General features: G+C 58.7%; 7 protein-coding genes across 7 annotated transcripts; 1 reads left to right on the plus strand and 6 right to left on the minus strand.

Moving 5' to 3' along the window:
- Nucleotides 1-58: 58 nt before the first annotated feature.
- On the minus strand, nt 59-931 carry MGL_0414 (uncharacterized protein; the record flags this gene model as incomplete). The annotated part of the gene is made up of 1 exon (XM_001732587.1): nt 59-931. One exon carries the CDS (start codon nt 929-931, stop codon nt 59-61), a length of 873 nt encoding a protein of 290 aa, XP_001732639.1.
- A 205-nt stretch (nt 932-1,136) lies between these two features.
- Nucleotides 1,137-3,155, minus strand: MGL_0415 (uncharacterized protein; the record flags this gene model as incomplete). The annotated part of the gene is made up of 1 exon (XM_001732588.1): nt 1,137-3,155. One exon carries the CDS (start codon nt 3,153-3,155, stop codon nt 1,137-1,139), a length of 2,019 nt encoding a protein of 672 aa, XP_001732640.1.
- A 319-nt stretch (nt 3,156-3,474) lies between these two features.
- MGL_0416 (uncharacterized protein) lies at nt 3,475-6,777 on the minus strand (the record flags this gene model as incomplete). The annotated part of the gene is made up of 1 exon (XM_001732589.1): nt 3,475-6,777. One exon carries the CDS (start codon nt 6,775-6,777, stop codon nt 3,475-3,477), a length of 3,303 nt encoding a protein of 1,100 aa, XP_001732641.1.
- Nucleotides 6,778-7,336: 559 nt separating this feature from the next.
- On the plus strand, nt 7,337-8,380 carry MGL_0417 (uncharacterized protein; the record flags this gene model as incomplete). Its single annotated transcript, XM_001732590.1, has 1 exon — nt 7,337-8,380. The coding sequence occupies one exon, from the start codon at nt 7,337-7,339 to the stop codon at nt 8,378-8,380; it is 1,044 nt and encodes a 347-aa protein (XP_001732642.1).
- Nucleotides 8,381-8,518: 138 nt separating this feature from the next.
- On the minus strand, nt 8,519-9,097 carry MGL_0418 (uncharacterized protein; the record flags this gene model as incomplete). The annotated part of the gene is made up of 1 exon (XM_001732591.1): nt 8,519-9,097. One exon carries the CDS (start codon nt 9,095-9,097, stop codon nt 8,519-8,521), a length of 579 nt encoding a protein of 192 aa, XP_001732643.1.
- Nucleotides 9,098-9,228: 131 nt separating this feature from the next.
- MGL_0419 (uncharacterized protein) lies at nt 9,229-9,885 on the minus strand (the record flags this gene model as incomplete). Its single annotated transcript, XM_001732592.1, has 1 exon — nt 9,229-9,885. One exon carries the CDS (start codon nt 9,883-9,885, stop codon nt 9,229-9,231), a length of 657 nt encoding a protein of 218 aa, XP_001732644.1.
- Nucleotides 9,886-10,298: 413 nt separating this feature from the next.
- MGL_0420 (uncharacterized protein) lies at nt 10,299-12,599 on the minus strand (the record flags this gene model as incomplete). The annotated part of the gene is made up of 1 exon (XM_001732593.1): nt 10,299-12,599. One exon carries the CDS (start codon nt 12,597-12,599, stop codon nt 10,299-10,301), a length of 2,301 nt encoding a protein of 766 aa, XP_001732645.1.
- Between the last annotated feature and the right edge of the window lie 218 nt (nt 12,600-12,817).

Below are 12,817 nucleotides of genomic sequence, written 5' to 3' on the forward strand. Positions count from 1 at the left end.
CTCGTTCTTAAAGACTGGCTTGCGCTTCTCGGTGAATGCCGTCATACCCTCCTTTTGGTCATGCGTCGAGAAGAGTGCCTGGAACAGACGGCGCTCGAGACGGATGCCCTCCGCAAGCGTGAGTTCGTAGGCTGGTGATCATAGTCAGTGACAGTCTCGAATACGTACCAGCATTGACGCCCTCCTTAGCAGCCTGCACCGCGATCTGGCTCTTTTTGGCGATCTTGCTTGCGACGTTCACAGCCTCGTCGACGACGCTACCTTCACGCACAACACGAGCCACAAGACCAGCCGCCTCAGCCTCATCGGCCGTCATATTGCGGCCAGTCAGTACGATTTCCATCGTGCGGCTCTTGCCAATAGCGCGAGTCAGGCGCTGCGTGCCGCCAGCGCCGGGAATCACACCCAGATTGATTTCAGGCTGGCCAAACACGGCGCTCGGCGACGCCAGCACAATGTCTGTCATCATCGCTAGCTCACAGCCTCCGCCCAACGCATATCCATTCACAGCAGAGATAATGGGCTTGCGAACCTGAGTCAGCTTCGACCAATGGCCAAGGAAGTTGGTCTTGTATGCTTGGCCGTAGCTCATGTCGCGCATCTCCTTAATGTCAGCGCCGGCCGCAAAAGCCTTCTCGCTGCCGGTGACGACGATGGCTCCGATACTCGCGTCAGCATCAGCCTTCTCAGCCGCGTCATTCAGCTCATGGAACAGCTGCGAGTTCAGCGCGTTCAACGCCTTGGGCCGGTTCAACGTCACAAGACGCACGCCCTCCTTCGGTGTGCTGACCTGAATGCATGTGTACTCAGCAGCCGAGTCAGCCACAGGCATGAGGCGTGGCACAGACGTCGACAGCATCGCACGCGATGACAATGGCGCAGCGGCGCGCGGCGTAATCGCACGGAGTCCCGAACGCAGAGCAAACATCATCCTTCTATACAAAGACGTGGATTGACCGTTGTACTGTTCGCCAGGGCCCCCACTACTAACCACTAAGGCACATCGGACCGGCAGCGGCCCGTGCAGGGCGAAAGATTCGTATTCGGCCGAAAGGACTCACGCTCAGACATGCCTACAAAGCTCGGGGCTCGTCCACACCGACACACATTGGCTTGGCATTGATCCAATGATCGGCTTATGCGGATGAAGGATCCTGTAAAACGCCTCGAATCGGAGCTGACCCACCATGTTCTGCACCGGCGGCGCGCGAGCCAGCTACGCGACGCCTCCGTTTCTTGATAGCATCGCGATGCATGCTCCGATACGTCTGCGTGAGCTCGGAACGTTTCGCAAGCCAATTCTCACGAATGGCCTCGTCGGAATCGACTTGCCAGAAAGGTGTCGAGCCAAGCTGGAAAAGCGTCGGCAAAAGGCTGGGAATTTGCTGTGAAAGCGTAAAAGGTGTGGTGAAAGGCGGGATATGTGTCGTCGCCGCTGCTGTGGTCGTCGAAGACGTGGGAGGCCGTGATAACCTTTGATCTGCATGGTCTGACTCGGTGCGAGCAGACGCATGGCCAAGGATCCCAGCCACGGCATCGTCGTCCATAGACATGTTCTCTTCGTCTATGTCCCCGAACAAAGTGAAAGCCCCAGACTCTTCTGTAGGCTGGAACATGTCCTTGAGACGATCCAAGCGGATGGGATTCGCTGTGGCATCACCATCAGCATCACCATCAGCAGTATGTGAGGCGGCGGGAGCGTCGTGAGCCGTAGCTTGTTGCTGTTGAAGAGAACGAGCCGGTAACACTGTGGACGATGACGGAGCGGATGCTGTTGTGGGCCCTTTGATTTGGTCCGCATGCAAAGTGGCATGGACTGAGCTGTTGCCCTCCCCAGCAAGTGGCCTGCCTTCTACAGCTGCATGTACCTCGCTCCGACCCTCGTCTGGCATGAGAATAGAAGACGACTCGGCAGGCTCCGGTGCTTCAGAGTCTTGAGAGCCAAACATGGACTGGAGCATGCCAAGAGCTCGCTCACGCTCATTCGTTGAGGACGCTGGCGCATGTTCAGTTTCTTCATACCCATCGGAAAAGTCAGAGTCGTTCCAAGGCTCAGCCGTAGAGTAAGTCGCTTCTCGGTCGTGCATTGAGTCAAGATGTTGACCGCTTGCATTTGATGGGCGTTCTGGTGTGGGTGAGCGACTCGGCGCCGGCTTTGGCTCCAACTTCCATTCCGGTTCTGGCTCATCCCACCAACTCGTCGACTTGGTCTGCGGCGGTGTATCGAACAGCTCCTCCGATACCTCGCTCTTATCAAAGAGTGCATCAGGCACATCGTGGCTAGGAGATGTCGGTTCGAGGGATTCTTCTTCCCTATCCGAATCCATGCGGTGGACGCCCCATGATGCGCAACTGTCGCCGCTGGGACCCAATGGAAGTTGAACAGGTCGAGTACGTCGTGCCGGCCCTGCCTCTTGGCCGACACAATGGCCTTTCTCATTATAGGCGAGCCATTCATGCGCATCGCTATCCCAAACCCAGTGGAGATGTGTGTCGTCATGATCAGTCATAGCATCGAACATGCGTTCAGACAAATGTTCGCGGTGATAGCGAGTTGGATCAATCGTCACACGCGGTGCGCGAGAAAGCGCATGCCGCCCGTGAAGGTTTGCGCGCATTTCGTGATCTGCTGGTTTGGGTATAGGATGAGATGGCCGCATATGCATGGGCCGAATAAGATGACCAGCTGGTGTCGACTTCCAGCCCCATGCATGGGTCTCATTGACACGCTCGAGAGTCATAGGACGCATATCATGCGCTTCCATGCCGATCCATGGTCGCTTGCGAAGCTGTTTCTTTCGCTTCTCAAGAGCGGTACACTGCTCATCTGCTGGAGTATGCTTCGTCCGCTCAGCAGCCAGGCGTTCATGCCATGGTGGCTTGGCCTCCCCAACACGGAGTTTGGCGCCTTTCCACACGGCTCCGCTGAGTGTGTTCATGCACTTGGCAAGTTGCTGTGGTGTTGTGCGCAGGGTCACGAATGCGTACGGGCGTCTTTCGCCTACGGCATTGACGTAAGAGTCATCGGATCCCTCTAGATCCAGGACTGTGCCGAAGGACGACAGGCGTTCACTCAGTGCTGCCCGGTTGAACTGGCTCGTGAGCCCGGATATGTGCAAGCGCTTTGTAATGAGCGTCGAAGCATCGCCGGCCATGACTGACGCAGAGGTACCAGGACCAATACCTACCCGAACGGTGAGAGGGACGCACGACCAGCCGACGAAGATGAAGACGATTTGCCATGAATTGTCGCCATTTTTTTCGACACGACGCACGACTGAGAAGCCTCCACCCAATGCTCTCCCTCTTCCCTGTGTCCCCCCCCCCCCTATCGTGCCGTTCTGGCATGGGACGTACATTCCGCCGGTAAGAAAAAAAGACGCGCGCCATCACAGCGACAAGTTCCCCTGCACGACTGGATGGAAAGGCCGCCAGCAGGGTTGACGTGAGTATCGTCGCAGGCAGGTTATGTAGCTATGAGTACAACGTGCCAAAGGCTCGGGATGTATGAGAAGCAATGCACCATGCGGTTAGCACGGCGCCTAGCAGCGCCACGTCTGTCACCAAGAGACCCAGACCAGCTGTCATGTATCGAGGGACCCAGATTTTGAACAGCATAAGATGCCGGCGGAAGAACCAAGCCCACGTCGCTGCACTGAGCGTCAATGTACCGGCGTACAACAAGAGCGCAAGAGCCGAGCGCAGGATGTCGCATGGCAATCGCATTGGCGGCGGCCGCTCTTCGTCTGGGCGTTCGCGAGTGGGCGCTAGGTTCCAGAGCGTGAGAAGAACGACGCCAAACGCCGGCAGGACACACAGTGGCCCAAAGGCATTCAAAATGACAAAGAGCGGCGACCAGGGATACGTAACGGTCGAAAAGCCAACAAAGGCCACCCGCCACTGGATGGACGAAAAGGTCGCTTGGTGCCCGGTACCGAAGAAAGCCACAAAGCCCAGCAAAGCGACACACACCACATCGAGGAACGAGGGACCATGTCGCGTGGAGGTGACCTCTTTGGTTTTGGTGGCCTCAGCGAGTTTGGATGCAGCCAGTAAGCGGGCATCGCGCTCGTGGTCGCCCAGCTCGGCCAGGAGAAGCAGAGCGACAAAGCATGCTGTTAGGGCCAGTTGCCCCATAGGCTGTGACAACAGGAACAGGTACGCAAAGATGAGCGACATGGCCAAGAGGAATGCAGCGCCGAACGTATTGCCGAATCCCAGAAGCAAGACGCGTGCCTGTGCGCCGGGGGCGGGACGCTCGTGAAGAACCGAGAGACTCAGGGGCGACAAGTACCAATACACCGAGCCACACAGCAAGACGACAAGCACGACTCTGGCCACCCACATTTTGACGACAAAGAACGTGGCGCGCGTCGGCTCGTCCCAGCGATCCAGGCCATGCACCCAGTCAGCGAGCCAGAAACCCGCAGCGCCAAGCATCGCAGGACGAATGACCCATGTCAGCAAGGTCGATGCTGTGCTCAAATGCGCCCGACTCGGCATGAGAGCCTGACGCAAAACATCGGCGATGCCGAATGCCACTACGTAGGCAGCGAGCAATGCGTACGGGCTGTTGGTCGCCGGGCCTGAGAGTGCGTACGCAGGGTTGTCGGCAAAGTCGGTCGTCGCATGGTACGCATAGAACGATGGCGTGCAGTACGGCGCTTGTTCCTCGCGGCAGACGCGGCTCATGCTGGCCACACGGACAAGGACAAGTGCGATGACGGCCATGATAGGGATCCGCAGCTGCCAACGAGTGAGAGGCGCAACGAGCCCCGCCCAGGCTCGAGCAAGGAGAATGGCCGTGAGCATGCCGAGCGTAATGCGGTCTTCCCACATCGTGAAGCTGTTGCTTGCATACAGCATCGCGTGGCAGCCCAGGATGACTCCTGCAGCGACATGAGACACGAACGACTTGGATCGCAGCACGGGGAACGCATCGATCGCCATATGGCCGGGGCGCAAGTGCCAAGTGAGTGTGCACGCGGTGCCAAGAGCCATGCCAGCCAGCTGGCCCTCCAGTGTGCTGATGCGCAGGGTGAGAGAGAGGAGCAGGCCTGCTACGCCTCCGTACACACAACCAAGCCATGAAGCTTGCCACGTCATACGAGCAAGGGCTGCTGTTGTGCTGGAGAAAGCGCGGTGCCAGAGGAGCCATGTGACGACGAGGGATGACGCCAGCACGGCGATACCCAGGCCCATTCGCACGTACTCGAACTGTGCCCAGACGCTCTGTGCACGAGCGAGTGCAAGGCGCGTAAATGCCATGTACGCTTGAGCTGTTTTACGGGCATGGTCATGTGTCGCATGCTCGGCAAAGACAGCGTCGGCCTGCAGCGCAGTGAGCCACGCATGGCGGAGCTCGGCAGAAAATGGCTTGAGATCCGCCGAGTGCTTTGCGTATGCATCCAGGTATGTCTTGATCTGGCGTGCGTTGATGCGCAGTGCACGCAAAAGACGCGACGATGCCGACTGCAGAGGCTGTGTATCGGATGCGAAGAGTTCTGGCATGACCGTGCCGAGGTTGTTGAAGGGGATCGGAACACCCATCAGGAGTGCCAGCGTAGGCACAAGATCGATCTGTGGAAGCGATCGGTGGCCCTGCTCAAACGGAGCGATCGGCAGAAGGGAAAAGGGCTGGAACGAGGGTGTGGACGTTGGCGTGTCACGCAGGAGCGCCGTGACATCTGGATGCTCGGTGAGGGACGTGGTCGATGGCGAAGACGCGCTGCCGAACAGGGAGCGAGCAGCTGGATCAAAGGGTGTGTTGGCATACATCCACAGGCCACTGCCGATTTCAAGCTCCGAGTCGCCGCCATGATCGCCTGTCGCGTCCATGCCATGGTCGCCAAGGAGCACGAAGAGGGTATCGTCGCGGAGCTTGTGCAAGACGTCCTGGATCAAGCGCTCCATCTGCTCGAGCTTGGGCGGCATACGGGCATGTGCGGGACCGAAGCGATGGCCGACGTGATCAACACCAAGTGAGTGTGCGACAATGAGGGTCCAGTCGTCCTGGTCCATCGCACGCAGCATGTGGGACTCGACGCCGGCATCGACGGTGTCCAAATCCTCGACATTGAACGATGAGTACGGATGCGCCTCGTCAAACAGGTTGGCAAACACCATCTGCCACGTATCGTCGCCGACGAAGCTCAGGCGCTCTTGTGGCGCTTTCCGTGCACGCAGTTGTGCGATCCATGTGTCTTCGAGGACGCGGCCTGAGCCACCAAAGTTCGCTCCTGCCTCAATGAAGGTCGGCAAGGAGCCGGTCGTGAGCCCCTTGAGCCGCTGAAGCGTCGTTGTGGGCGGATCAGCGACAAAATGTGCGAGAAACGACGAGCGCGGCGTCGTGTTCGTGTACGTGGCAGGCGTGCGAATCCAGTTGTGTATAAACGGATTGGGCATCGCTAGGGGCGGCGAGTCGGGTGCGTCGGCGATAAAGTCGTAGCGCAGTGCATCGATGATCCACAGCACCGTACGGCGGAAGCGCGGCGGTAACGAGCACTCTGCATGTGCGTCAAGCACGGCATCCCAGGCATCGAGCGCCGTCTCATTGCCATGTGCGGCCCAAGGCGGTGGCGAGGGTGCTTGCCACGTAGCACTGGGCGCCTTGGTGCATGTATTGATGGCATTCAGCTCAACACGCTGGAGTAAAAAACCACTCGTGAACAAGACGAGGCCTGCAAGATGCAGAAGCAGCACTAGGCCCAGTATAGCGAGCACAGCTACGAAGGGCGCACGCGCCGCTAGTGCCTTGCCTACGCGTGGGGACGCCATCGCCCAGCAGCTGGAAATGTCGCGGAACGTTGCAGGAAGAAAGTAGCGCACGTGCCGTGGGTGTGGTAGAGCTGCTGCCCACCTCTTTTCCACACCACCTTGACGTCGTGATGGTTTGAAGGCGCTGCTGACGCACGCGTGGCGCTAGGGTTCTTCGGCCGAATATGGAATCGTGCGTCTCATGCCGCAGGTCTTGTATGGGTGGATGGGCGTCATGGAGGAACGAACGACGGCAGCGGTGGAGAAGGCGACTTGTGTGGAAAGCGCAGCGCGGCATTGGCGAGTGCGCCTGTAGCTACGTACAGCTTGACAGGCGGTTGATATTGGTTGTGATTGATGCACGCCGTCGGAGAGCTGGGCCGCCAGGTGGCCCGAGGGGATCGCACACAAAGATGGCTCTGCGATAGCACGAGTGTTTTCCCTCCAAGCCAGCTCGACGCGACGCGCCGTGGCAACTGTGGCAGACCCAAGTGTGTCGGTGATACAAGCGATGCTGTATGCATCGCGGATCCCACATGCGTGGAATGACGTATGCATACAATATGTGCGGTGTGGGGCCATGCTCTTTGGGCCTAGCGCTCGCACGCGCAAGCCAGCCGACTCTTGGCATTTGGCTGCAGAAGCGATTCAAAGTGCCGTAGGCATATTCCTGCGCGTGTTTTCTTCGCTAGCGCCAGGCCGATGGGCCATTCCCGTCCTTCGTGCGCTATTAGCCGATCTACGGTGGGTATCGCGGTGCGCGGACGACGCAGCGAATGCAGCCTCGCGAGAATCACGCACATCACACGCACATCTCGAGGAATGTGCGCGACTGCTGAACAAGGCATTCACGGCGTGCATCGCTGACCGGCATCCCGTCTTAGAGCAGAGTAAAAAATGGGGCACGTACGCGATGGTCGGCATTGTATTCGCGACCTATTTCCAGCTCAAGTCCATTGCCCTGTGCAAGAACATCGTACGCGCCCTGGGTGCCGGCGACTTGCCGCCCCTCGATGCATTTCCTCGCGCACAAGCTGTTACATTCCGCTATTACATGGGGCGTCTCGCGTTCATGGACGAGGACTATGCTCGTGCCGAGGCCGAGCTGTCGCGTGCATTGGCCGATACGCCGCGCAGTGCCAAGGCGCATGTGGAACGCATCCTCGTATACTTGATCCCGGTGCGTCTCTTGCACGCACAACATCCCACTGCGGCATTCCTGGACGAGTACCCGCGGATTCGTGCGGCCTATGCGCCGCTCATATCGGCCTGCAAGCGAGGCAATGTTCGCGCCTTTGATGCGGCACTGCAAGATCCCACACTTGAGCGGAGTCTTGTGCGACTGGGTGTGTACTTGGCGATGGAACGAGCACGAGACGTATGCATAACGCGGCTCGTCCGGCGCGTGTGGCGGCAACAAGGCGGCGGCACACGTGTGCGACTGGCGCCCGTGGGCACGGCTCTGCAGTGGCTCAACTGTGCGTCAGATGCGCATGGAGCAGAGTGGCTTGTTGCGACGCAAATTGCGCGCGGGCGCATCAAGGGGTATATAGCGCATGAACGCCAGATGATGGTGCTGAGTGCGACGGAACCATTCCCCCATGCGTCATTGACGATGCTGTGAGGGCAAGGTCACGGTAGCACATAGGGGTGCATAGAGGCAGGCATCTGCGGAGGCTTTGACAAGCATGTGACCGGGCGACGCAGGCCGTGGTGGATCGGAACACAATGGACGGCAGATCCATCCGCTCGTCAACGCCTGCTACGATGTGTGGAAGGACATGATGTGCGGTTCGAGCGTCTCGGTGTCGAGAACGACCACCTGATGTGTGCTCGCAAAAGTCGGCACGAGAATGACGCGAACTTGGTGCGTTGGCGACGCTTGGAATGTGGTCGTCGCAAATGCCGCCTGGTTTCCGATCACATATACATCGGGAGTAGCGCGGATGACAAATGCATCGGCGGCCTTGAATGGATAGCACCAGAGAGTATCGGGGGCCGTTGGCGCCATGTGCGACCAACGCAGCGTGGCGACAGCCATATCTAGTGCAGCTGAAGAGTCGCGCTTCGCATCGTCGGGCATGTACTTGAGAAGATCGTCGAGGTTCTGCCCACTTGTCGCAAGGATGGCGCGGCCATTCAAGCTGAACCACGTGGGGTTCGTACTCAGATGCAGCGATGTACGCTGCGATGCTCGTGGAAGTAGCGTGCGAAGAAGCGGCTGCTGTGGAAGTGTCAAGGTGCATGGATCATGCATGCCCGGCATGACCACGACGGCATCCAGCGTCTCACACAGCTGGTCGATGTAAGGATCCAGGAACGCAAAGGGATTCGATTCCATCGACTTGGTCTCAGACACTTGCTTCCATGCTGCTTGCTGCACGCAGTCGCCTGCCAGCACCAGACTTGATATCCGTGCGACGCGTGCGCGCTCGTCGGTCGACGAGCACAGTTCGCCCGAAAGCCATTCCATCAGCAGGTCCCGAGCGAGATCACTGCGTGGATCCGGCTCTCCCACGTGCAGACCACTTGCAAGAACGATGAAGTTGTGATTGTTCGCGGGCGTGGCAGCTGCTTCGCTGCCAAGTACGACACGGCGGCTGTGGGCGGTAGTCCTGGGAAAAACACGTGGTGCACTTCCAAGTCGCCATCGGGTGTCTCGATGCCAATCACACAAGCCACGACGCCGGTAACACATGTCTGTGCAAGCTGCGTACCAGGCCGAAGAAGATCGCCAACAACACGCACGCGGCCACTCTGATCCTCCAAGAATAGTTCGTCATGCTCTGTATCGACATAACTCGTGCGTGGTGGTGGCGCTGGGAGTGACAGATCACGAGCAATGTCCTGGAGGACGTCAGGCTTGAGTTGCATCGCTGAGTAGAATGTGCCGACAACCATGCACATTTGGCGCGGTGGAATATCGAGGAGTCGCTCAATGTACGTCGCATTAACACAAGTATCCGGGCGCTGGGCCATGGCAGCCTCTCGCGCGCGCCGACGAAGCACCGCAAGACGGTAGTCGTACATCTGCGCGAACTGTCGACCGTATGTGCGTTCTGACGCTGGCACGCGCAGTGGATCCGAGAGGGACGCCAATGCATCGAACGATGCACGCGCACGTTCCATCGCTCCGTGTGACGCCGTATGGAAATGTTTTTGCACCAACGCGCAGACGACAACGACAACGACAAGCACACGACGCGCGTCGCGCGGCGATGCACAAACAGGCGGGCATCGGCCCAATAGGCGGGCGAGAAGAGAGTCCGTCTGGTTGACTATGTGCGAGGACGAAGGCACACACGCCTGAGGCACCGATGATGCTCACGTGACGTACGTCCAAGGCGGCTGCTCGCTGACGTGTGTGGAGGAAGCATCCTCGCACAGCGTAAGCACACCGAAGACGCGTCATGCTGAGCGGGGCTTGGATCGGCGAGCCACGAGGCAGGCACATGGGGGCTTGGGTATCATGATAGGCATGCACTACGGGAAGATGGCCGTCACTAGGCAAGCATCTTGTGCGACCTACTTAAGGATGAGACTTACCCTTGCTGCTCATATGCATTGGAGCGGTGCTTTGGTGTAAAGTGCCAGTCAGGTGGCGCAGGACCAAGGAACATGTCAGAAATACGCACCCAGTCGTGCGCACTTGGACTGCTCAGCAACGACTCCAAAGGATCGCGGCCATGGAATGGTGGTGGCCGATCGTTCATTCGCACGGGAATGTGGTCCAGCAGACCCAGTGGGACGTACCTGTGCGTGAACGAGAGCATTTCACACAAGAAGCGTCGCGTCGTATTGACGCCCTGTGTATCGGAGCCCCAGTGCGTGAGTCCATACGACGCATACTGGCGGATCATGTCGAGGCGTTCGCGACTGCTGATATCCCAATCGCGACGCTCCTTGATCTCGGTAAAGATCCACGGCTTGATCAGAGCGCCACGCGCAATCATAGTGCCGTCCACATGGGCATGCTCCAAGTGGTCGTAATAGTCGCGCCAGCCATACACGTCTCCGTTGCCATACACAGGCACAGGCACCATGTCGGGCTCGTCCGCATGCTGTGGCTCCTCATTCCACGTACGCACAGCGTCATGCAGCGTGTCGACGCAGGTGCGTATGTACGCCCAGTCGGCATCGTTCTTGTACCGTTGCTTGCGTGAGCGGCCATGGAGCGACAGGCCACCGACGCCCCACTCGGTCTGTGCACGTGCAAAGATCTTGTGGGTCGTTGGCTTCGACGTCGTTCCAGTGCGTAGCTTGATGGTAAGCGGGATCTCACCCAGCGCTTCCGACATGCCGCGTACAATCCGACCCAACTTGTTCGCGTGGTCCAGAAGCGCCGATCCTGCGCCCTTGTTGTACACAAGATCAATGGGACACCCGCAGTTCACGTCCACAAAGTCCAGGCCACGCCCGACTTCTCTGGCAAGCACTTCCGCCGTCGGGACTAGCAGCTCTGGCTTTGCGCCGCACACTTGAGTGCCAAAGATCCGCTCGCCCTCCCAACGACGCACGAGACTCCATTCTGACGCATGTCCCTGCAAGAACGACTCGGCCATGCCCATTTCACCACAATGAATATCGGAGCCGAACGACGCACACAGCCTGCGAAACGGCAGATTGCCCGTGGTCGTCAGCGGAGCGAGGTACAAGTCGCCCTTCCACTGTAGACGCCGCTTCTCACATGGTCGCACTCGAGCCGTATCTGCTGCAGCATCGTCATTGCCACCATTCCGCAGCGCATCTTCACACGCCTCGAGTGTTGCGGACGGGTCTGCAACGAGACGCTCATGCTCGTAGTTGACTCGTAGTGGTCCTTTGCCCACTTCTGTGCTGGCCGCCTCAGCTGGCGTCATCGCAGATAGCATGTCGACTTCTTTCCGGAGCGCCGACGTGATGGCAGGTGCCTTGTCGAACGTGTACTTGCGTGAACGGAGGCGCCGTGCCACATCGGATGCAAGCCAGTTCACTTGGTCCGATTCAGGCTGTGCCTCATTTCGCATATAGGGAGACCGATGTAGCCAAGCGTGCTTCTTCGCCTCATCCTCCACCAGCTCGAGACCTGTGCCGAGCATGCCTTGTGCCTCTGCGCCCAAGACGCGGCATGATGCACTGAGCCGGCGCACATGAGCCCCGAGAAAACGGCATTTCCATCCCATGGGACATGTACCACGCTCTTGAAAATACGGACAGGTCGTGCCCAATACGACAGAAGCCTGGACCGTGTCGTGGGTCGTCGGTGCCGTCGGTGCCGACGGTGTCGTTGAGCCGCTCGCCGGATGCGCATCAGCAGTTACATCGGTATTCTTCTTGATCCTTTTTGTATCTTGCATCACTGCGTGTTCATACAACGTTGCAAGGTAGACGTCGCGCTCATCGGCGGGGACGAAACGCACACATTCGTGCGATGAGACCGGATGCGGCGGCGTTTCGATGTCGCGCGGTTTCTGTTCAAGATAGGTGCAAAGATCGTGTGTGAATTTGCAAGAGTCGCCGAACTTGCACGCGTCACGACCTGTGGCAATCTGGGTACACAAAGCAATATTGTCTTCGGTGCGTGTAAATGTGCGGCCCTTGTTCTGGCCACGCGCTCGTTTCCGTGGCTTGTCTTGCTCGCCATCCTGTGCACGATTTGCCCCGCTTGAGGTTGTGGGAGCAGCGGCATCAGTCGGATTCTCTTGCTCAGGCTTGCCATCAGGCTCGTCGTCTGGCACAAATGCTGTTGGTTCCGAATCTGCGCCTGTTTCGGTACTCCCGTCGAGCGCCTCGCTCCTCGCTGGCCAAGCGGTGCGCAGGAACTGTGCCTTGATCGGAGCTATCCCTGGCTTGTACACACTCATTTACAGCACAAGCACAAGCACAAGCACGCGCGCACACACAACACAAGGAACAAGCAAGCCTGCCGACGACAAATGCTACTTCGAGACGCCTTCGCACAACCGACGAGCGCGCCATGCTGCTGGGCGTACTCCACGTGACTTTTCGCGCCTATGTGCCGTGACATGCTGCAAGCCAGATTTTTTCTCTCACTGTGGCAGCCGTACCTCCGCCAAATCAC

Source organism: Malassezia globosa (assembly GCF_000181695.2).
Source record: "Malassezia globosa CBS 7966 chromosome Unknown mgl_sf_1.1, whole genome shotgun sequence".
Classification (NCBI taxonomy): Eukaryota; Fungi; Basidiomycota; class Malasseziomycetes; order Malasseziales; family Malasseziaceae; genus Malassezia; species Malassezia globosa.